Below are 23,220 nucleotides of genomic sequence, written 5' to 3' on the forward strand. Positions count from 1 at the left end.
ACCCATCATCATTAAACCCAAGATCCAAGGTCTTTACCCACTTTAATTTCTTCTCTCAACTTAAGCAAGAAATCATCTTTTATTTGGGCTTGCCTTAATTCTTTCCAAAATTCATTAGTAATTCTATCATCTATACCAACATTATGAAAATATGAGAATCACTTTGACTCTCATTGATCATATCCTTAGGTAATGAGTTTTCATGCATCATCATCAAACTAACCATATGTATCATCTTATGGCATAAGGTATCAGTGACTATGTTTGCTTCCCTAAATGGTATTTCAACTCAAAGTGATAATCCTTCAAGAGCTGCATCCAACGTCTCTATCTCATATTTAACTCCTTTTGATCTACCGAGTATTTCAAGCTCTTATGACCATTATACACTATGAAAATGGCCCCATAAAGGTAGTGATGCCATATCTTGAGTACCAATGCCAGTGCCACTAACTCAAGATCAAGTTGCAACTCCTCGATGCATAAGTTATGACCCAACATTCTACATCAATACATATCCTAAACCCTTCAATAAGGCATTTGTGTAAATGGTGTAGGCTATCTCAAGGTCTAAAACTACAAGTACTAATGTACTAGTCAATTACCTTTTCAACTTCTGAAATGCCTCTTTGCATTTGTCATCCCATATGAAAAGCTAATCTTTCTTGGTTAGCTTAGTCAAAGCAAAGGCAATATGTGAAAACCCTTGCACAAACCTCCTATAATAACTAGCTAATCTAAGAAAATTCCTCACCTCAAAAGCCAACTTTGGTTATGCCCACTTCAAAACGATATCAATCTTATGAGGATCCACTGATATCTCCACTCCCAACACCACGTATCCAAAAAATTACACCTTTTACAAGCAAAACATCGCATTTATAAAATTTGGCATACAACTTATGCTCTCACAAGGTCTACAAAATAATTCTCAAGTGCTCGTTATGCTCCTTCTCACTTTTCAAACATATTAAAATATTATTAATGAAGACAACTACAACTTGTCCAGATACAGTCGAAAGATCCAATTCATATAGTCTATGAATATTGTGGAGACATTAGTCAACCCAAATAGCATCACAAGGAACTCACAGTGTCTATATTGCATCCTAAAAGCCATCTTAGCAATATCATTGGCATTTACTCTCATCTAGTGACAACAGACCTTAAGTCAATCTTGGAGAAAACTACTACACCCAAAAACTAATCAAGTAAATCATCAATTCAAGAAAAGGGATATGCATTCTTAAAGGTGACTTTTTCAATTGCCATTAATCTATGCATAAACGCATTTTCCTATCCTTTTCTATGAAAAGGACTGGTGATAGAACACATTTGTTGCCCACTTTTATTTGTCAATTAGGACCCTTTTATTAATAATTTATCACCTTCAAGTGCACACATTGCATTAGATTTGAAATTTTGCCTAAGTTTCTAGGTTCAGTGCACTAGGGGCATTTTGGTCCAAAAAATGAACTTTTGAGAAAATGTACAAAAAAAATTGACAAAGTGCATTTTATGTCCATTTGATGAGTGGTCAAATTATATTTTTAAAATTTATTTTAGTTTGGGAGTAATTAAATAAAAAAGTCAAACACTTTCTTTAGTGTCTTAGTTTGACCTAGTTTTCGGTTTACCTTTGTGTGGAAATTTTTATATAATTTTGTGCAGCCTGAAACTTGGTTAATTTAATAAATTCTCCCTTCTAATTATGAATTTAATTTTGGACGTTAATTAGATTTTATTATATCATATGCCATTTACTTGAATTATGTGATTTATATGACATAGGTGGCATGTGACTTATGCATCAATTGGGCAATTGAAGTCAACACTCCTTAAGGTCAATGGCTGAGCATTTGCACGTGATTTATGCTATTTTTGGGAAATTAAATTAGCTTAAATGATGTGGATGACACATGAGAAATTACACACACATTGGAATCCTCTACAAACCAATAGGAGGTTACTACCTTGCAAGTGTGACAAGGCTCCCATTTCCATTTTAATTTATTTTCTTATTTTTTAATTAAGCCTTCAGCTGATGAGAAATAAGGGGGAGCACGTCCATTCAGACCCAAATCAGATCCAACACTCATCTCATTCATCTTCCACATTTTCTCTCTCTTGTTCTTGGTGTTCTTCATTTTCTCCTTCTCTCTACAATACAGCACGTCCAGCCACCATTTCTCCCTCTTTTCATGATCAAATCCACTCAATTCTTCCATCATTCTTCTCCTTTCTCAAGGCCAAACCAACCTCAAGCAACTAGAGGGAGATTTGAAGATCAATCCATCAAGAAGCATGAAGCATGTGCCACGGCCTAGTTGTGTTCATAGAGGAAGCAAAGTGCTCTTGATGTTTTCTAGCTAGAGTCTCTATGGAATCCTAGAGGAGAGTTGATGGAAGAGGAGTTTTGAAGTCTTCACTTGGCTAAGCTCAACTATTTCTTCATCTTGTTTCAATTCCATTAGAATACTATGACTATTGTTGATTGTGGTTCAATTTGACTTTAGTTACATGGTTGTTTGTAGTTTGTAATGTTGAAACAAGATTTTTGAGTTGAATTTCATGACCTATGTTCTGCTAGAATTTCGTCCACTCTATGAATTTGCATGGTAATATGTGATTTCAATGGGTGAATATCTTGTATTAGCCTAGCATGTAATTGTGTGGTAAATACTTGATGAGTTGCTTGAGTTTTTATAGTTTTGAGCTTAGGTACAGCTTTGGCCAGTAGCAATTGGGAATGAATTTTAACTAAAAACTTGGTTAATTCTTGAGCTAAACTAGTGAGGTTACCTAAGGGGCTTGTAATAGCACTTAGGGAATTGAATTAGTGTGGCTAGATTGCTTGAAATAGTTGTCTTAAGTAAATGCATTTTTCAGCCAAGGAAGAGGAGTTGAGTGAGCTGCCATAATTAATTAGAGGCTAGGATTCTTCCATTAGCAATACCCTAGGGTTCCTATATTAAAAGGGAAGTCCATTCCATTCATAATTAGTATTAGTTTTCTAGCTTAATTCACTAGATTATTAAGTTAGCAATTAGTTAATCAACTTCAAACTTTAGGTGATTTATTTTACTAGATAACTTTTAAATTAGACTTAAAATCATTTCTTGAGAGATGACCTAGGGTTGGCCCTATATTGCATTAGGGTTAACTTTAGTTTAATTTTGAGGATAACCGACAATCCCTATCAACTAGTAAACCCCACGACGACACACTCAACCATATGAACCCCTTCTTAAGAAGATCCTTAATCTACTTCTTAAATTTTGCAAGCTATGACAGTGATATTCTACAGGGATCCTTAAAGATAGGCTTAATTCCAAGTACTAGGTTTATGGTTGGTGGTAATCCGGTCACCTAAAAATACATATGGGTATTCTCTAACAATATTAATCACTTCAAGTTTATCATATAGAGTTCATTATATAGTGCACAAAACCATGAATACCTTGCAACCCTATCTCATGCATTTTTTAGCTTACACCACCAAAGAAACTTCAATTCGACTACATAAGTAAAAGCACTAGTTGTGAATTCTAGCAAAGAAACCTTCTTCCTTGTACAATTCAAGATTGCATTGTTCACAAACAACCAATCCATACTAATGATGATGCCAATACCTCTCACGGGCAATTAGATTAGGTCAATGGTAGTGACCTAATTCCCAAACCTTAGCTCATTACCTATACAAAAGAATGCAGTCTTAACAATTGCTTCTACAGGCTTAGAAACATTCAAATCATAAGGTAGCATGCTCACAAACAAAAGACATTCTTTTTACATAATCATTAAAGATAAAAGAGTGGGTTGCTGCCGAATCAAACAATGCATATATACCTAAATGTGCTAAGTAGCAATGACTCTTGGGCCTTGTCTTCTTAAGAAGCCTTTCAGCATTCCAACGATTGTTGTTGTTGTTGTTTCCCTGTAGTGAAGAATAGTTAGCCAATTCATTAAAATTCAAAATAAACTTCTCCTTATCTATATTCCTTTATTCATAATTGTGAAATTTTCCCTCTTTCTCAAACTTCAATGCAATAGGGAAATAGAAACTGAAGAACAACCACTTAAATTCTTAGCTTAAATGCCTCCCATTAATAGGCCTGGTAGACCACCACTAATGTTTGTCATCATCCTTCAACAACACAATAGTGAGCACCATTTTTGTTTGGATAAACTTATCACTAACCTCAAAAATGGACTCTATCTTTTCTATCCATTTCTCAGCAGCATCTCTAGCCATATTTCCCTAGAATGGAGGAGGGCAAAATATAAATAAATTCTTCCATGCCTTGTTTATGGTCACCTCAGTCATGGTAAACCTCTAATCATCTTTCTCTTCCACAGAAGCACCCAAAGGGGAGTAGTGCCCTTAATTCCTATTATTCTAGCTCCCTTCCTCATATTCACCTTCCTGGCTATATCCAGCATTCCCATTTCCTCCATTTCTACTTAGATGACCTCCATTGCGATTGCTATTTTCTTCATTTCTCATAATTGTAAAGTTGATACAGTAATCTCCCTAGTCCTCTTGGTCTTCAACACTTCTTCATGCCTCCTACCAAAACCCTAACATCCATCAAAATGTCCCACAACTCCTTCAGGAGTTCATCATTCCCCTAAGGAGATCAGTGTGTGGCACTAAGATACAAGCAAGTTGCACCTCTTTCTGTGGGTTCTATTAGGTTCCCTTTTGCCCAATAGCAGTGAAGGATCTCAAACCTTTTCTTAGCATCTCTCTCCTCCTAAGGATGAAATATATAACAAGAAGGTTAGCACACAATTAGATTAGTCAAAATGAAATAAAAGGATAAACATATGTAATGAATATGCTTTTCCAACATTTATAAATGCTATGCTCACATGACAATTAATAAAGTACTCACAAGTACCAACTCTTGAAAACTCGATAACCTAATGCCAAATTTGTAATGGCCTCCATCATTAACCTAGATTAACTCAACTAAACTACTAACCCATACTATTAAGGATTAACCAACTACACATAATTAAATCAAAGTCCTCATAATTAGTTTAGAAGATTATGATTCCAAAATTATTTAAAAATGCACTTGAAAGAAGTCGTTCTTGAAAACATTGAAAATTAGAGTAAGAAAGATAAGCAAAAACATAAACAATAGATTGAGCATTTAAAACAAATTCAAATAGGGGTACAAATAAAAAATTGGAAATCTAACTGCATCCCCCACAACTAAAAGCACTTTCGATGTGGCTAACCCAAAAAGTATCAATAGCCATGGCTAACTAATTCATCTGTTGAGGCCAAACACCCATACAATTCACCACAACTAAATACATATTCATCATAGCCTAAGGCACGAAGGCCTTTTCGTTGTGGCTAACGGCTACTTTTGCCACAGGACACTAGCAATGATAGCACATAATATGTAGCATTAATTTAAACTTCTTAAGCCCCTAATGAATTGCCCAAACCTTTAGTTAATGTGATCCAAGTGCTTGCATGTAGACAATTAAGAAATCTAACTATGGCCCTGGTCATGACTCAATCAGGTACCAAATGAGGATCCCGAAACATTTAGGGCCAAACAAGACTTTACTTGCAAGAGGCACCTCTACTAAGTGTCTCCCCTTACCATGCCATTCTTGAATACAAGTTACATGAAAACACATACATGCATAAACTACTCATATCAATTGATATTTCAAAGTATAATAAAATAATCAATCAATATTATCAACACATTTGCATATTGGACCTTTTTCGCTTTTTCTCAAAACATAAGGCCACCCATCAAAATGACCAAGTCAACAATCAGGGCTCTCATAAAAATGATATATAGTTAAACATGTATATTAATCCTATATTGGCATTATAAGTATGTTTCATTACACATATAAAGCTACTTGAGATTACAAAGCTATACTCTAGTGTTTGGCCTCGGAGGCTTCCCCTCTATCCTTTGCCTTCTTATGTCCTAGAAAAAACATTCAATAATGGGAATGAGATCAAACAATGGCCTCATACCCCTCTCTAACCCCTTTTTAAGCCTTATATAAAGTCCAATAAGCCTAAATGGCCATTCTAATACTATAATTAATTCCTAATCACCCTAATTAACTAATTAAATCTCTTAATTAATTAATCTAAACCTTGAATTATGATTTGGAATGTTAAATAGATCATTAACATGCTAAATGTACCCATAAATTAAATTTGTAAGCAACAACATATACAATAATTAGTATCGATTACCTTAACCCTTGGTTTTACCATTCAAGAGTACATTTTGATAGCCCAAGGAGCCTCCAATAGGCCCAAGTAGTCCAAAGTAGACAAAAATCTACAATCAAGGGCATTAATGACCAACAAGGACTAATTATGAATAATCACAATTAATTCCCCTTTAATCAAGGCTTTAAAACTCAAAACTTCTACTAGTATTATATACATTATGCACTCATTTGCTTAAGCCTACTTCTATTAGTGTTATATACATTATGTACTCCTTTGGTTAAGCCCTTCTAACTCATGTAAACTCCCCATAACCAACAACGAGCATTTAACTTGCTAATCATTGAGTATTAGCTAATCCATACTAGGGTTCACCATAAATCTTACTTTACAATTCAAAAACCTCTATTAGTGCTTACTCAAAGGTTATAGTACTTAACTGAGCTCCCATTAATCCTGAACATGATAGAAACTTAGTATATTTCCCTATCATTTTCGAACCTTGGTACCACCGCCCAAAGAACAAAAAGAAGAACATGAAGAGGGTAGCAAAGAGGGTGGAGGAGCTTTACCCAAGAGTTGTATACATCCTAAGAGCACTAAAAAGAGCTGAAACTTATGAACCCTGGCAAAAGAATGCTCTTACCCACATGCTTTCGTATCCTCATCCTACCTCCTACAAAAGAAATTACATCTATCCATGGCAGATGGTACAATGGGCAAAGCCCACACTCAGCCATCCACACTGTGCTCAATTTGGCCCAAAGATCCCCTATTCCTATATATGAAGTCTTCATTAAGGTCCAATAGACCTCAAAGCTTTAGGTTAACCTTAAATCCCTCAGATTAATCACAATTTGCCAACTCCTTCCTAATTAACCTTAATTAATCCTCAATTAAAATTTTGTGGGATGTTACATGCAGTGATTCTCATGAAAAGATCACATTTTTTGAAAGAAAATGTTCTTAGAAAACATTTTCAATATTGATTTAATCTTTTACAAATAACAAAAATATGATTAAAAATTTATTATCTTGGGAAGTTACTTCTAGTTATTTTTTTAAAAATAGTCAGACATAATAAATAAAAAATAATATTAGTAAAAAAAAAACTATAGAGATGTTAAAAAAAATTGAAGTCACTAAATAATAAATCATCTCTTATTATCATAATCAAACATTAAATAACTTCTATTTCTATTTTTCAAATCTCTTTGCAATACAGGTCATTAAATTTTTATGGAAAACAAACAAGCCCTTTATCAATTTTGCAAGTTATTGTTTGTTGAGTTACAGGGTATTTTTGCGTTCAACTATTCATGTAGGAATGTCTAATATCTTAAATTTTTGTGATGCAATGTCCCCCTTAGTGCTATTCTGCTTGCATATTTAACCGTTAGTTAACTTAAAAAATTATTAAAAAACTTCAAAATTTACATTAAAGAACCCTATAAGGAAATATTGATCAAATCCCTTAAATTACAAATAAATTCTTCATTATTATTACTAGCAATAACACTGGTAAATATTATTAAATATTAATAGTGTCAATGTTTAAACAAGATATTATTAAAACAACTATATTACTTTTTCATTAATTACCGTTATTACCAAAAATGATAGTCCAATAATCATCTACTAACCTGTCAAAATGGTATTTAGTCTTTTACATGGTAAAGAATAACATGTCTCTTGCTATTTATGTGTATTTTATAGAACTTAATTACTATTAATTCTTCTATAAAATACTTATTTATAATTATTTAAGTCCACTGTTGTAATTTTTAATTTTTTTAAATTTTTTAAGTCAACTAACAATCAAAATTAACTATTATTAATGACAATGATACTAGATGTTCCTGCAAATAGTTGAAAGACAAAATACCCCTTATAACATTGGTTTGTTCACTCATCCAACATTGCGTAGCCTGCAGCCATATGCTTCTTTTGAAGATGAATGCACCCAGCTACCATGTTAAAAACCTTACAACTCATGGAGCTTATAGGATACTGAGGTAATCCAAACTCACTTTCATGGGCTCAAATTTGCATACAAATCCCAGAAGTCCCAGGCCACTAAATAGACATGGATATATGTATAACAAATGAACAAAATCGACAAGGTACACTTTGGAAAGCAGACTTAAAATCACAATATGTGGTACATGAGGATAAGATATTCACAGACCCAAAGTGAGGTCTTACCCACGTGCATAATGTCATTTTAACAAAAAAAAGAGGTCTTACCCAAAGTAAGGATAAGATTTTATTTAAGTATATATGGTACATGAGGATAAGATATTCAGACCCAAAGTGAGGCCTCAATATTCCATGTCATTTTCAAAATATATTACAGTCAAGGCTATTAACATTGTTTTTAATATTAAACGTGATATATCTTTATAATTTGGTCAATCTTTGATCGACAAACCGGGCAACCCCATTTCTTTACTTTGACCTCATTCAAGCAAGGCATGCATCCGGCAACATGGCCACAGGGTATGCAAGCCCCCTCGGCTGGAGCATCTAAACAGATCACACAAGACGAACCACTCCCAGCAGCATTGTTTCCTTCTTCAGGTGGTTTCTCTACAGTTGGAGATGATATTTCAACAGGGGTTAAATCAATTGATGGATAATGAATAGGGCCATGTAGTGGATTCTCATCCGCAATTGGAGGAGCTGATGGAATCAAATCCAAACCACTAGAACTTTGGGGAACAGGCTCATTGTCATTGATATGAAGGGGCTGGCTTGAATTGCTACCCAGACTGCCTTCATTTACGGCCAAACTACCACTTGTCTTCGGATTTGGTGAGCCAATTGAATCATGCTTGTTTGTTGTATTTACTCCACTTGAAGAACTTGCTCCAAAGTTTGGCAGGGCATTTGCAAGGGGTGGCCTCTCATGCATGGCAGACTGCATGGATGCCCTGACAGCGGCAGCCATCTCTATGTCTTCTGCAGCTGGAGGTGCTGAGGGAGGAGCTGTTCTAATGTTACTCTGCAAAAATGCTGGATTTTCCTGAAAATCTAAAGATTTTTAGATTCAAGAATAATGTATTGAGAATGAGAGCCACAGAGTGAATATTGTCTGCCAACATCCTATATATTTGGTAAACAGCCAATAAACTAATATGAAACATCAAATTAAGTTTCTGAACCCAATCTGAACAATCAACAAATGGAAATCAAATTCAGCACATTAACGCCAATGAACCACATATAGCATGTGACAAACCTGTGGAATTCCTTTGCATGCATCTGAAAACCACTTAAGTTGTTGCTTGTCATTCTCACTTGCAGGTGCCAGTTTAATGCGTGTTTCTGGAAATAAGCAAAAAGTTCAAACAGTAAACAACATCTGCTGCTAGTTCCAAGCCTTTCAATAAGGAAGAAGATAGCTTGTAAATCTAAATAGACGATGGGGATGAGGATGGTGTGGGTGGATTGTATTATTCCGCATTACATGTTGGCAGGACCATCACTTCATATTCCCGCTTCATCAAAAGACTTATTTAAGAACTTAGTGTTTGCATTCAATTTTTACATGATTATATTGTAAATTTGTTTCAATTGATACATATAATACAAAAATATACAAAGTAGTTTGATAGGGTTTAAATGACAAAAACTAGAAAATGGATGCCGAATAAGACAAGAAAAGTAAAAGAACTCAATAACATTGGTCTACAACCCAAACCAGACCAGCCAATACAGACCGGGCCAACTGGGAGCTGGTAAAGTGACAGGTTTGGGAAACACCTCAAACCTGTCTTTGAAGTTAAATAACTCCATACCAAAATAAACCATTCAAACTGATTGAATTATCAAAGGAATCGATAGAACCCTCGACTCTAATAAGCTCAAAACAAGAAAAAACCAGAAAATACACTACAAATGGGACTGAAAATACTATTACTGAATATTTAAGCTGCATTCTCGACCCAAATATATATATATATTTAAGCTGGATTACAAGGGAAATAATGATTCATGCCAATCTCATCTCCCTCATACACCCATACACTGAAACAACAATCAAATAACCATTACAGAGGATATGGAACAGCAAAGAATACGATCCACAGAACAGCAACACAAAATATTACTCTCCCAAACATGCTTTACACACCAAAAGATTGAATTCCCCTCTCTCGGCTGAATTGGAGAATTCAAAACCCAAAAAGTCACAAAAAATCTTCAAATTCATCAAGACTTCCTGAATTTCTGCTGTCATAGCATTGCACACTGCTTTCATGTTCCAAGTGCAATTAAAAAAACTGGCTGGAATGCACATGTTATAACTGCTTAGCACTTGTAAGTTGCCAAGTACTGGGATAATGTGACTTTAAAGATAGCTTCTTACCATCTTGCCAAAAAGTCATGGTATAGTTAGGAAAATCCCAATAAATGCCACCCAAAGATGTCAGCCAATTCCAACCTTAAGATCACATCATAATTCTTAATACCAATCCCTGATACATGGGAATTGGTAATTGTAAGGGTAATTTGGGGAATGGGAGATAAAAGGGTAGTTTGGGAATTTAGTTATATTCTCTATATAAATAGGATCCTAAGGATGTAATGGGTTGGTGTGAATGATATTTCTATTTCTACCTCCATTTCTCTTTTATCCCTATCAAAGGTATCAAAGCTATAGGGTTTTGATAGGTAGGCCGGGTTAACTGTCATACAGCACAATTGCTAAGACATCAGCTATCCATAAGGGGCCAATTGATAGAGGCTTAGTAGTATAGGAAACCAAGTCCTGTATTGAGTAATATGAAATGCTCAACGAGGTATATAAGTGAGTTGGTTCTCCTACCTCAACAACTAGCTTTTGAGGTAGGGCTCCCCATTCCATTTAGATACTCATAAATTGATACTAGAGCTTAGATGTTGACAATTCCAGAAAGTTTTGACTAGTGGGAGGCCGAGATAACTGCCATGGAGTGCATCTGTTGACAACCAATTGATAGAGACTTGGAAGTATGAGATGTCAAGTCCCACATTGAGTAGGCATAGGATGCTCAATGTGGTATATAAGTAGGTTGGTTCTCTCACCTCAACAGCTAGTTTTTAGGGTAGGATTTCTCATCCCATTTAGGTACCCATCATTCACAGAAATTTGTAGAGAAATTGTTGTAGAATTGTAATTTCAAATGCTTGTCTTCGCAGAGTTATTTCTTGCATGCGAGCCAACGATTGTGCTTCTTGAAGGGCTCTTGGTTTGAAAAGCCTAACAGGTCCTACGTAATCTTCCAATAGCCCTTCCATGTATGCTTCAACCAACAAATCTTGCTAAAAATCCAATTTACAAGCCACAATGTCAAACGTGTCATTAAAGTCGGCCAAGGAACCCTTCTATCACAATCGCATCAGATATTCCAAGGTGTCTTCTGAATGGGTCCAAACCGTTGCTCAAGGGCTTCGACATATTCGCTCCACATTGGGTTTACACCAAACCAGGCTCTTTCCATGAGGTATGCCATGACCAAGCCTTTATCATCTTATGGGGTATCATCTAATTCAAAATAACGCTTGCATCTTCTAACGCACCCCAAAACATCAAAACGGGAGAACTTCGGAAAATCCATCTTCGTGAATTGGGTAGGTCATCAGTAGTCTTCTCGATGACAATGATCATCTTCATGTCGGCGACGATGGCTGTTTCTTCCACTTCTACCATGCCGATCTCCATTGGTTGACTCTTCCTCTCAATCACACATCAAAAGTTGGATCTAGTTTGGAAGACCCATTACTTGATCACTGAGCATGTCAATGGTGTCTAACTTGGTAAGCCTTTGCTCAACCTAGTGCAATCTTTCCTCCATTTCTTGTTGGGTTCGATTTCTTATTTTTACCTAAACTAAAAGGATGAGTGGCAGGGAAAAGAGGGTGGCCGAGGAGCATTAGCTTTGATACCACTGTCATAGAATTATAACTTCAAGTAAAAGAGATTGAGACAAGAATAGCAAGGTTAGAGAAGGAGGAGGTTGAGAGATATTAGAGAGGAGAGAGGAGATACTTAATAACACTGGAGTTTTATTAATCTGCCATCGCTATTGTACAATTCAAAATGTAAGGGTTTTTATAGGGACTAACCACTATAACACATAACAGCTATATCCCCTTGTCATCCTAACTAACTAATGTCAAAATTATAAAATCATAACAGAAATCCTCACCTTGCATTCACCATGTCACATTGTCATAGGTTCCATATAAAGTGAGTTTCCCTTTGAAACTTTATTTGGACTGAATAATGCTTGTATTTTATTGATAGGGACCCGATACATATATAGATAGGGGCAGGAGAGAGTGAATCTAATTAAATCCCTAAACACTCCTAAAATCTCTAATAATATAAATCAAATTAAAGATACTGAAATAGAATGTTGCAAGATGAAAAGTGAAAAAAAGGAAAATTAGGTCTGAGATATAACTGGGCCTAGGGCCCAATAATGAGTTATATGTCCAATACTCCCCCTCAAGCTGGAGAGTAAATTTCCAGCTTGCCTCTGAATGCTTCAAACTTTTCTTAGGTCAATGGTTTGGTCATCACATCTACAATCTACTGTCCTGAAGGGATGTAGGATATATCAATAGTCTTTGTATCTAATTTTTCCTTGATAAAATGCGGATCGATCTCCATATGTTTGGTACGATCATGATGAATCGGATTGTTGGCAATCTTGACTGCAGACGTGTTATCACACCATGCTTTAATGGGTCCAACCATGTCAATCTTGAGCTCCTTTAAAAGTCTAACAATCCACATTCCTTCACAAGTTCCTAGAGCAAGAGCCCTATATTCGGACTCAGCAGAGCTTCTTGAAACTACAGGTTGCTTCTTGCTTCTCCAAGTCACCAAGTTGCTCCGCACATAAGAGCAATAGCCAATAGATCTTCTATCTATTTTTGACCCAACCCAATCAGCATCTGTGAACAATTCTATGCCTCTAATATCACCTTTTGCAAAGAACAGTCCTAGTCCTAGAGTCTTTTTCAGATACCTGAGTATCTTGTAAACTATAGCTAAATGTTCCTTCCGAGGACAGCTTGAGAACTGGCTAACTACACTCACAGGAAAGCAAATGTCAGGTCTAGTATGAGATAAATAGATCAACTTGCCCACTAGCCTCTAATATCTTTATTTATTACTGTCTTATCAAATCTGATTGTCAATTTCTGGTGCAGTTCCATAGGAGTGTTTGCAGGTCTTGCTCCTAACATCCCCGTTTCCTTCAACAAATCCAAAGTATATTTTCGTTGGGACACACTATCCCCTTATGCGTTTGTTCCACTTCCATGCCCAAGAAGTATCTCAAAGATCCAAAATCTTTGATCTCAAATTCAGTTGCCAAGTTGTCATTTAGTTTGACAATTTCCCTATCATCATTTCCTGTCAAAACTATATCATCAACATACACAATGAGAGTCGTCATTTTTTCATCACAATGTTTAACAAATAGAGTGTCATTTGCTTGGCATTGTTTGTATCCCCAAGTTTTGATAGCTTGAGTAAATTTTTCAAACCACACCCTCGGTGATTGTTTCAAGCCATACAGAGACTTGATCAACTTGCAAACCTTGTGAGAATTATGAGAATCTCATAATCCCAATGGAATTTCATATAAACTTCTTCCTCAAGATCACCATTTAGGAATGCATTTTTGACATCGAGTTGATGTAAAGGCCAATCTAGATTTGCAGCGAGAGACAACAGAACTTTTACAGAATTAAGCTTGGCAATAGGCGCAAAAGTTTCTTGGTAATAAATCCCATAAGTCTGAGTAAAGCCTCTAGCAACTAATCGAGCCTTATATTTGTTTACACTCCCATCAAGATTGTACTTTATTGTGAAAACCCACTTACTACTTACGATTGACTTCCCCTTAGGCAACTCGGTGATTTCCCATATCTGGTTTTTATGTAGAGCCCTCAATTCTTCTTCTATGGCCTCCTTCCATTTGGGATCTATGATTGCTTCCTTAAAGTTCTTCGGAATATTTTCATTTTCGACATTAACTACAAAAGGCTTCAAATGAAGAGATAAACTTTTGTATGAAATATACCTGGCAATAGGATATCTGGTACAATTCCTCTTTCCTTTTCTCAAAGCAATTGGCCAATGTAAGTCCTCAAGACTTTCCTCAAGTGCAGATTCATGGTTCTGCATTGGTGTAGAAATGGGGTCTTGTCCACTCTGGTGCTGTTCAATAGCACTATTAGGTTCTTCCACCTGAGTCTCAGAATCAGACAACATATTAAGGGGCTCAAAAGGATTCACATCTTGGAAGCGCGATTTGCTAGAGGAATTTTCAGAATTTGGAGATATTGTTTCAATGGGGTCAGACTGGTTTAAAGGCTCAGAGGTGGAATCATTGTGAGTAGAGGAGATATTGTAGACAGATCTGGTAATATGTGGTGTTCATACGGTTGTCCAAAAAAGTTAGGCAAATTGTTATGATGATCATTCCCAGGTAAACAAATTGACCATTCATTTTCATTTGTCCCTTTCTCCCCCTTGAATGGGTGATTTGTTAAAAAAGGGTTGGTTTTCAACAAATTTGACATTCATAGTAACATAAACACGATTAGTAACAGGAGAATAACATTTATACCCTTTTTGAGTGCAGGAGTACCCCAAGAAGACACACTTGATGGCATGAGAATCTAGCTTCCCCCCAACCTCATTGTACACAAATGTTGTACACTCAAGGACCCGTTTTGGTATGGTTGTTGTGAGATGAGAGTTAGGATAGATCTCGAGAAATTTGTGAAGAGGGGTTTGAAAGTTTAGAGTTTTAGAGGGTAAACGACTAATCAAGTAGGCAAATGTAAGGATAGCATCCCCCAAAAAATTATTCGGGACATTACCGCCAATCATAAGAGCACGAGCAACCTCAAGCAAACATCCATTTTTTCTTTCAGAGACACCATTTTGTTGGGGAGAATAGGCACAAGATATCTTATGGTCTATGCCATGTTTTTCTAAATAGGTTTGAAAATTAGAGTTCAAATATTCTCTTCTGTTATCACTTTGAAGAATTTTTATTGATGTTTGAAACTGATTTTGAATAAAAGCATGAAAATTTTTGAAGATTGTGAAAACTTCAAATTTTTCTTTCATAAGAAAAACCCATGATACCTGGATATGATCACCGATAAAAGTTACAAACCATCTGGACTTAGAATTGGTTTCAAATTTTGATGGACCCCACACATCACTATGGATTAGGGAAAAAGGGTGAGTAGGATTATACTCAGTTGAAGAAAAGGAGGTTCAAACTTGTTTTGCAAAGTTGCAAGTATCACAATGGAAGTCAGAAATAACTTTATTATTAATATCAGGAAACAGAAATTTCATATATTGAGGACTCGGATGGCCTAACCTAGAGTGCCACAAAACAAAATCTACACTAGTCATAGCAGAAAAAACAGCACAAGAATTATTTGATGAAGATCCATGGATATAGTAAAACCCACTCCACTCCTTAGCATTGCCAATCATCTTCCCCAAGGCCAAATCCTGAAAACCACAGCCCTTGTTATCAAATATAACCATGGAATTCATTTGACTCACAATACGACTCACAGATAACAAACTGTACTTGATAGTCGAAACAAACAAAACATTCTAATATGTTCAGAGATAACAACAGTTCCAGAACCCATGACTTTGGCATACTCACCATTAGCTACCACAACAAATTCATGCTCAGAATTTTCAGAAAAATCAGAGAATAATTCCCTGAATCCTGTTTGTGGTCTGTCGCACCAGAATCCACTACCCAAATATTTTTAGACATGACTGTCCCATTTAGAGCTTTGGTAAGAGCAGTACCTGATTGAGCCAAGGTCACAGAAGAGGTTTTTGCCTCACATACATTACCAGCAGCAGAAGAAGCATGTCTTTCTAATACTTTTCGAAGAACTGACAGCTCCTCGACACTCAATGATCCACTCTGTGAATCTGCAGCAGTCACTATAAACCCCTTCCGTTCACTTTTGGGCTTATGTTTAAAGTTTGAGGGCTTGCCATGTAACTTCCAACACTCATCCTTGATATGACCACCTTCATTGCATTGATCACACCACTTTCCTGATTTCTTTCCCTTCATTTCTCCTCGGGAAGCAAGAGTAGAAGCATCTTTTGGAAGAGAGATTGGGATGGTGGGACTTTGAGTCAATACTTTTCCACTTTCCTCACATCTTATCATATTAAATGCTTCCTCCAACATGGGAAGAGGTTTCATGCTCATGATTCTGCCTCTAACATCTTCATACGAATCATTAAGGCCCAACAGAAAACCATAGCATCTATCTCTATCAACTAATTTTTTATAATAAAGTCCATCCCTGTGGCATGACCACTCATAGTCATGGATTGCATAGAGATCAACTTGTTGCCAAAATTTCATTAGGGAAGTATAATATGAGTTACAGATTTTTCATTCTAATAAAGGCTTCTAAGGGAACGTTTTACCTGAAAAATGGCAGCTATATTTTCACGAACAGCATAAGTATTCCTGGCTGAATCCCAAATCTCCTTGGCAGTGGTTGCAAGTAGGTAATTTTCACTTACCTCTACTATCATAAAATTCATGAGCCAAGCCATCACCATGTTGTTTTCAGCAACCCAGATTTCATACCAGATATCATCAAGTAAAGGAGGAGGAGGAACCTCCATGAGTTACTTCTCCTTATTTCTCCCCCGTACAACCATTAAAGCATTCCAAGACCACTGAAGGTAATTATTTCCATTCAACCAGTGCGTGATCATGATCTGTGTAAAGCTCTCGGACGCTGAGGTAATCATGCTAGTCGACCCTCTTTCTCCACTCGACCCAGTCGCACCAGTCACGCTCTTCGACCCATCATCACAAGTCGAGCTTTTCTGGCTTCCATCACCAGTTTGATACGCTCATGGTGGTCGATTCATGAGAGCTTCAACAACGACATCAAACCAGAGGAAGAAGAAGAGAAGGAGGATGACACGAGAGCCGAGAGGATCAAGAACGCTAAGCTAATACCATGAAACTTTATTTGGACTAAATAATGCTAGTATTTTATTGATAGGAACCGATACATATATAAATAGGGGCAAGAGAGAGTGAATCTAATTAAATCCCTAAACACTCTTCTAAAATCTCTAATAATATAAATCTAATTAAAGACACTAAAACAGAACATTACAAGATGAGAAGAGAAAAAAAGGAAAATTAGATCTGAGATATTATTGGGCCTAGGCCCAATAATGAGTTATATGTCCAACACCCTCCTCTTGGAATAATCACATCTTCATGTGAAGCTACTACCAAGGTCCACCTAAAACGTTGAATCAATTGCTTCTTGCCTTTTATGCCTTGTCGTGTACGTAAGAATATTTGAGGCTTATAGACTGCCACTACTTCATGATGAACAATCACAAACTCCATCTCAAAAGACTCTAGTTGATTTTGATCAACTTTGATCAAATGCAGCTACAATTTCTTTCATTGAGGGCATTCATGATTACACAAATACTTGTCATGACAATAAAAACATGAGTTATTAGTCCTGTGTTCTTCAATTTCCTCAAGAGATAAAATCTTAAAAAATTTAGAAGTTGCCGCCATCATACTAGCTACTTGTGGCTTGTCCTATTTCATAGAACTACTAAAAGCAACCATAAAGGGTACCAACGGAGATGATCGTGCCTTAGAAGTAGTGAAACTAGAATTGGCGAAGCTGCAAAAATTTTGAGGTGAAGTTACAAGGCTTGGACACGTCCCCTAATTCTGGCTCTTAAGAGTTATTATCCATAGAACAATTAAACTCCTCTTCCCTTGGTGCCTTCATCATATCCAAGAGAGTCCGAGGCTCCAAAGCACAAACCTGATCCATTATCTCAATCTTCAATCCACCAATATAACTACTTATTAAATTTTCTTCAAGAAGATTCAATTTGCAAATAATATCATCAAATTCATCTCAATAGTCTACAACTAAGCAATACTATCTCACATGCATCAAATCTTTCATGGAATCTTCATGTATAGGCATTTGTAACCCTTACCGTCCATATGCATGCTAGTTAACGAGACCTATAAATCATCTACAATATCAAGTCCAAAATACATCTTGTATTGCAATAAACATCCAAAAACACCATCATTGTGGTGAAACCGAGGAAAATCCATCTTTGTGAACCTTGTGGGAACATGGTAATGAGACCCCAAATTTTTTTTTATCACCAGTACTTGCACTACCTCAATGCTTGGCACCACCACGTTCTGCAGACTCACGAGTGCACATAAAGTCTGACAACTATACACACACAAAGCTTCTTGCATCCCAGCCATGCCTTGATCAATGGCTGTCCATAATTCAATGACTTCTTAAACAACAGTGTATTGAACCAACATTCCAACATGCTCTTCCATATCTCTCCAAGAATGTGTGCCATTTGCCACTAATGAGGACCACTAGCTCTAATACCAGTGATATAGAAGGATAGAGAAAATCGAGAGGAGAGAGAACAAAAGAATCAACAACTAACTTCTCGTTAACATTTCTTCCCTTCAATGCTAACTCCTTATAGAAGTAAATGAGTTAGTTAGTAACAATATTTGGTTAATATAGTTTTTATTCAAGTACACTTACAACTCTCATATCATATTACAACTTCTGCTAGTGAGTTTGCCATACTATTAATTTTTGCCGCTGGATTGACGTGCTCTGATACCAAATAATAGAACACTCTACTCTAATAGCTTAAAACAGACCAAAAACCAGAAAATACATTACAAATGGAACTGAAAATACTAATGCTAAATATTTAAGCTGGATAACAAGGGAAATAATGATTCAAGCCAATCTCATCTCCCTCATACACCCATACACTAAAACTAAAATTAAATAACCGTTACAAAGCACATGGAACAACACAAAATACACCCCAAAGAACAGCAACACCAAACATAAGCCACTGGACTTTCAAAAGGCCAATACTCCCAAACACACTTCACACACCAAAAGATTGAACTCCCCTGTCTCAACTGAATTGGATAATTTTAAACCCAAAAAATTACAAAATCACTGTCCTTACCATTAGCTGCACCTAATCCCTACTCCTAGATCACTTCTTTTCCCTTGTGGCCAAGACCCATAGTGTAATCTTTTGACCCAGCCTTTTTTGTTTTGCCCCCCATCTATCATTTTCTTCTTAATTTGCACCTATATGCCTTACCAACTCAGCAGCTCTATCAAAATCCATGACCAAGGCCAGCACCATTTCTCAAAATCTACTCCGCAGAACCATGTAACATGGGAACTAATTTTCATCTCTTGAAGACGGGTTTGAACCTGGTTCCCACAAGTGCATTGCACAAAGGGAAACAAGTAGGCACATAGAATTCATGCTCTTAAAAGTTTAATATTAAATACGCACACACAACTTTGCACCCTTTCAGTGTGTTTATTTTATATTTATACACTTCAATAAAAGGCAATATGTCTAAGCATTCGGTAAACTAGATCTACTATAATTTCAGGTTTTAGTAAAGCATCATATCATTATCTTCTGGGTTGAGAAATATTTAAAATATATTATTATATGTAAGTACTATTTGAAAAATTACTTATATATATACACACACATTTAAGACATCATTGAGTTCAGCCATGGCTTAACCAATTCAATTAGTGAAGTTGTGACCCAACAGTTAGTCCACATGTCCAAACCACATTTGAAACCTAGCTCAGGTTAGGAGATTACTTGTAGTGGGATCAGCAATAGTCACTGAAGGGTCTGCCTGGTGTAGCTTTGGTTCTTCTAAGTTGGCCTTCCACAGTGCAATAACTGTCCGTGGCTGTGCATCCTGTGCATATAATAATATGCTTTTTACATCATAATATATGATAATACTAAGGCAAGAAGATAGAAAACTTAGTTTCATGTACAAACAGATATCAGTATATCAATTATAATTTAAATGTAGTTCACAAGATTCATCCAAATTTTAGATAAGTAAACTGAGAAAGATGTTGCAAGTTCTATAACTATTTAATAAACTTAATATCTGTAGAAATTGAGACATTTTATCAAGTCCACTGGCTGACAAAATAAACCTCAGAATCTGTGTCCAGAAGAATCATGTATTCATTCATTCTCAAATACCTGCATGCTAGAATATATGGCAAGCTCCAGCTTGTATGGTCCGGTAAGAATCCGAGAGCCAACTGGTAAAACAACCACCCAACTGCATAAAATGTGCAAGCAGTGAGAAACACCTGCCATCCATCAAGCAAAGAAGGGGGAAAAAAACAAAAGAAAAGAAAGCTTCAACAAAATATCACTTGATACTCACACTTTCTTAGATACTAGCTGCGGAGCTACTACTTCTAGAAATCCAGGTCCATGGAACTCCCGCAGCCAACCAGAGAACAAGCAAAGATGACTCTGCAAAAACAAGAAACATGAGAGGAATTTTGATAATTTATGTATCATGAAAAAGAAAGAAAAAAGACCTGATCCATTCAACTTAATATAGCAGGTACATTTCAACATTACAATAAGAAGTCCAAATATACCTCAATAGCACGAACAACATTGCCGTGGCCTTTGGCCCTGGCAACATCCAGAGCAGTTTGGCAATCATCATTCATGACCAATGCATTAGCTGACAAATTTAACAGCAGATGCCAAATCAATGTCCTGAGAATTGAAAATTATAAAAGTATATGCCATATTTTTGAAATAATTCAAATCAACAGGAAAAATCAAAACTTTGCAAACACAGTGGCATCTGATCCTACCTCCTTGCAAAAGAAGCAACTTAACAATTCTTTCAAGGCCTCTTTTAGTTGCATGATGCAATGGCATACCAGCATGTCGTCCTATCCAATAGCCAATCTTAAAAGTCAGAACTAGTCAACAAAGCCAAAGGAAGACATGCATTGATGCTAATTTAAAAGATTCATTCAAGGATGCGAGTTCGAAAAAAAAAAAAGTTTCCTAGGAGTTTGCTATGGTCTACAATGAAAACATAAAATATAAGAAGTAATTTCCAAAGCACTCCATACCGCAATCATGACAAGTTAAATTTGCCGTATTTTAATTAGAGAATCTAATGGCTGACATTTATAAACTATACCCTAGCTTTGTCATTCATTTTAATACTATTTGCTAATATAATGACGGCTATAGCAAACAATAATCTAAAATCTAAAATGACTTGAGAAAGAGAGACAAGAAGCTAAACTACGAAATCTGAAGGCTTTATAACCATCTTAGACCAAGATACTCGTGCTCCTAATCGGTAATTACTAACATTTCTTAACATTTCATATAGCATTAAAATTATTTGACTCCATTCGAAACAGACAGCGTAAAGGCCCAAGAAGCTAATGCTTGAAATCTGAGAAACCTTTAACAAGCCAAAAAGAAATAATACCCGGACGGTATGCATTGACATTGGCACCAAGTTCAATCAATGTTGCGGCGACATCATACAGCTCAGGGTTCATACAAGCAACAATCAAAGGCGTCTTTCCTTCTCTGTCCACCCACTGCAGTGAAATCAACAAATCATCACAATGAACAAGAAAAATCCTTCAACAGCTACCAGAAATGAAAATAAAATCATCTGTGAAATTCACCACTGTTTACTTTCTTTACCTCAAGTCCTGCTCCATCCCTATGAAGGCTTTGATCCTTCGATGTTCCCATAACTGACTTGCTGGTAAAGAAGCTCGCTCTTTGATTGCCCTTGCCCCATCAAATTTCCACGATATCAGTGGTAACGATTTCTTTTCTGGGTGAAACAAGGCAACGCTTTTGATTACAGATTTTGCATGAATTCTGGAGTAGAGTTCTGGTTTCAGCCTCTGAAGAAGTCACAGAAGAAATGGGACCAATCAGGGCAATAATTCCAGGAAAATGTCTAACTTTCCTGGAAAAAGGCGTTGATCGCAGAATAGCGATTTCCAGGAAAGACGAAATGAGAGAAATTATAATCCGAAAGCGTGAAAAAGAAAATTACAAATATGTATATATCAGGCCAAAGCATGAAGTGATCCATTTACGGTCCGTTAAAAATATAAAATATTTTTAATTGAATCTCACTCCTTAATAAAATAAATTATTTATTTTTAATTAAATTATCTCTTTTTATATCTATCTTTATTAAATATTTTATAATAAACATAAGTCAATATCAATAGAGGTACTTTAAAAAAAATAATAATCTCGAAAAATTAAAAATATCTTACATTTGTTAACATCTAATACTTTAAAAAATGTCTTATATTTTTAAACAAAGAGAGTATAAGTTTGTGGTTGATATGATTAATTTGTTTCAATTAAAATCTTCAAACTAAGTAAGAGAATAAACAAGAAAAAATATAAAGAGGTCCCAAAAAATTAATTAATTCAAGTAGATTTTAAATGCTAAATCTCAAAAATTTATAAGTCCATCTTTCAATTTTACAATTACATTGTAATAAATTTACAACTTATTTTTAAATTTTAACATAATTGAATAATAAAAAAAATTTATTTTTCCTGTTAAAATTTAAAATATAAGTTACAAATCCATCACAATAGAATTGTAAAATTAAGAGATGGAGTTGCAAATTCCTAAAATTAAAACTTGGGACATAACTTGAATTAATTGATAAAAAATATTACTCTTTTCATTAAAAAATATAAGGCATTTTTAACTAAATCCTACCTTTTAATAAAATAGTTACCTACTTTTCAATTAACTCTATCTTTTCATATTTTACCCCCATTAAACACTCTACAATAAATATAAAGTCATTCATCAATAAGGGCACTTTTAAACAAAATAATGATTACACTTCAAAAAACTAATATGCTTTATATTTTTTAAAATTCAACTCCTTAAAAATTGTCTTACATTTTTAAATGGAGGAAAATATAGTTTGATTATTTTTAATTTTAATTTAAAAATTATATTTGAAATTATATTTATTTTATT

The 23,220-nt window shown here is 35.5% G+C and overlaps 1 protein-coding gene across 1 annotated transcript; it reads right to left on the minus strand.

Annotated features, from left to right (window-relative positions):
• Positions 1-8,411: 8,411 nt before the first annotated feature.
• LOC129319431 (putative E3 ubiquitin-protein ligase XBAT34) lies at positions 8,412-22,229 on the minus strand. The gene is given in 10 exon segments (XM_054964496.1): positions 8,412-9,251; positions 9,468-9,553; positions 19,995-20,097; positions 20,397-20,478; positions 20,587-20,678; positions 20,810-20,898; positions 21,035-21,115; positions 21,673-21,787; positions 21,897-21,924; positions 21,926-22,229. Coding segments are annotated over 10 exon segments (1,389 nt in total). The 5' UTR covers positions 21,997-22,229; the 3' UTR covers positions 8,412-8,609.
• Positions 22,230-23,220: the final 991 nt, after the last annotated feature.

The sequence above is a fragment of the Prosopis cineraria genome, unplaced genomic scaffold, assembly GCF_029017545.1.
Source record: "Prosopis cineraria cultivar Desert tree isolate PC_DT_omini unplaced genomic scaffold, ASM2901754v1 PC9, whole genome shotgun sequence".
Lineage (NCBI taxonomy): Eukaryota > Viridiplantae > Streptophyta > Magnoliopsida > Fabales > Fabaceae > Prosopis > Prosopis cineraria.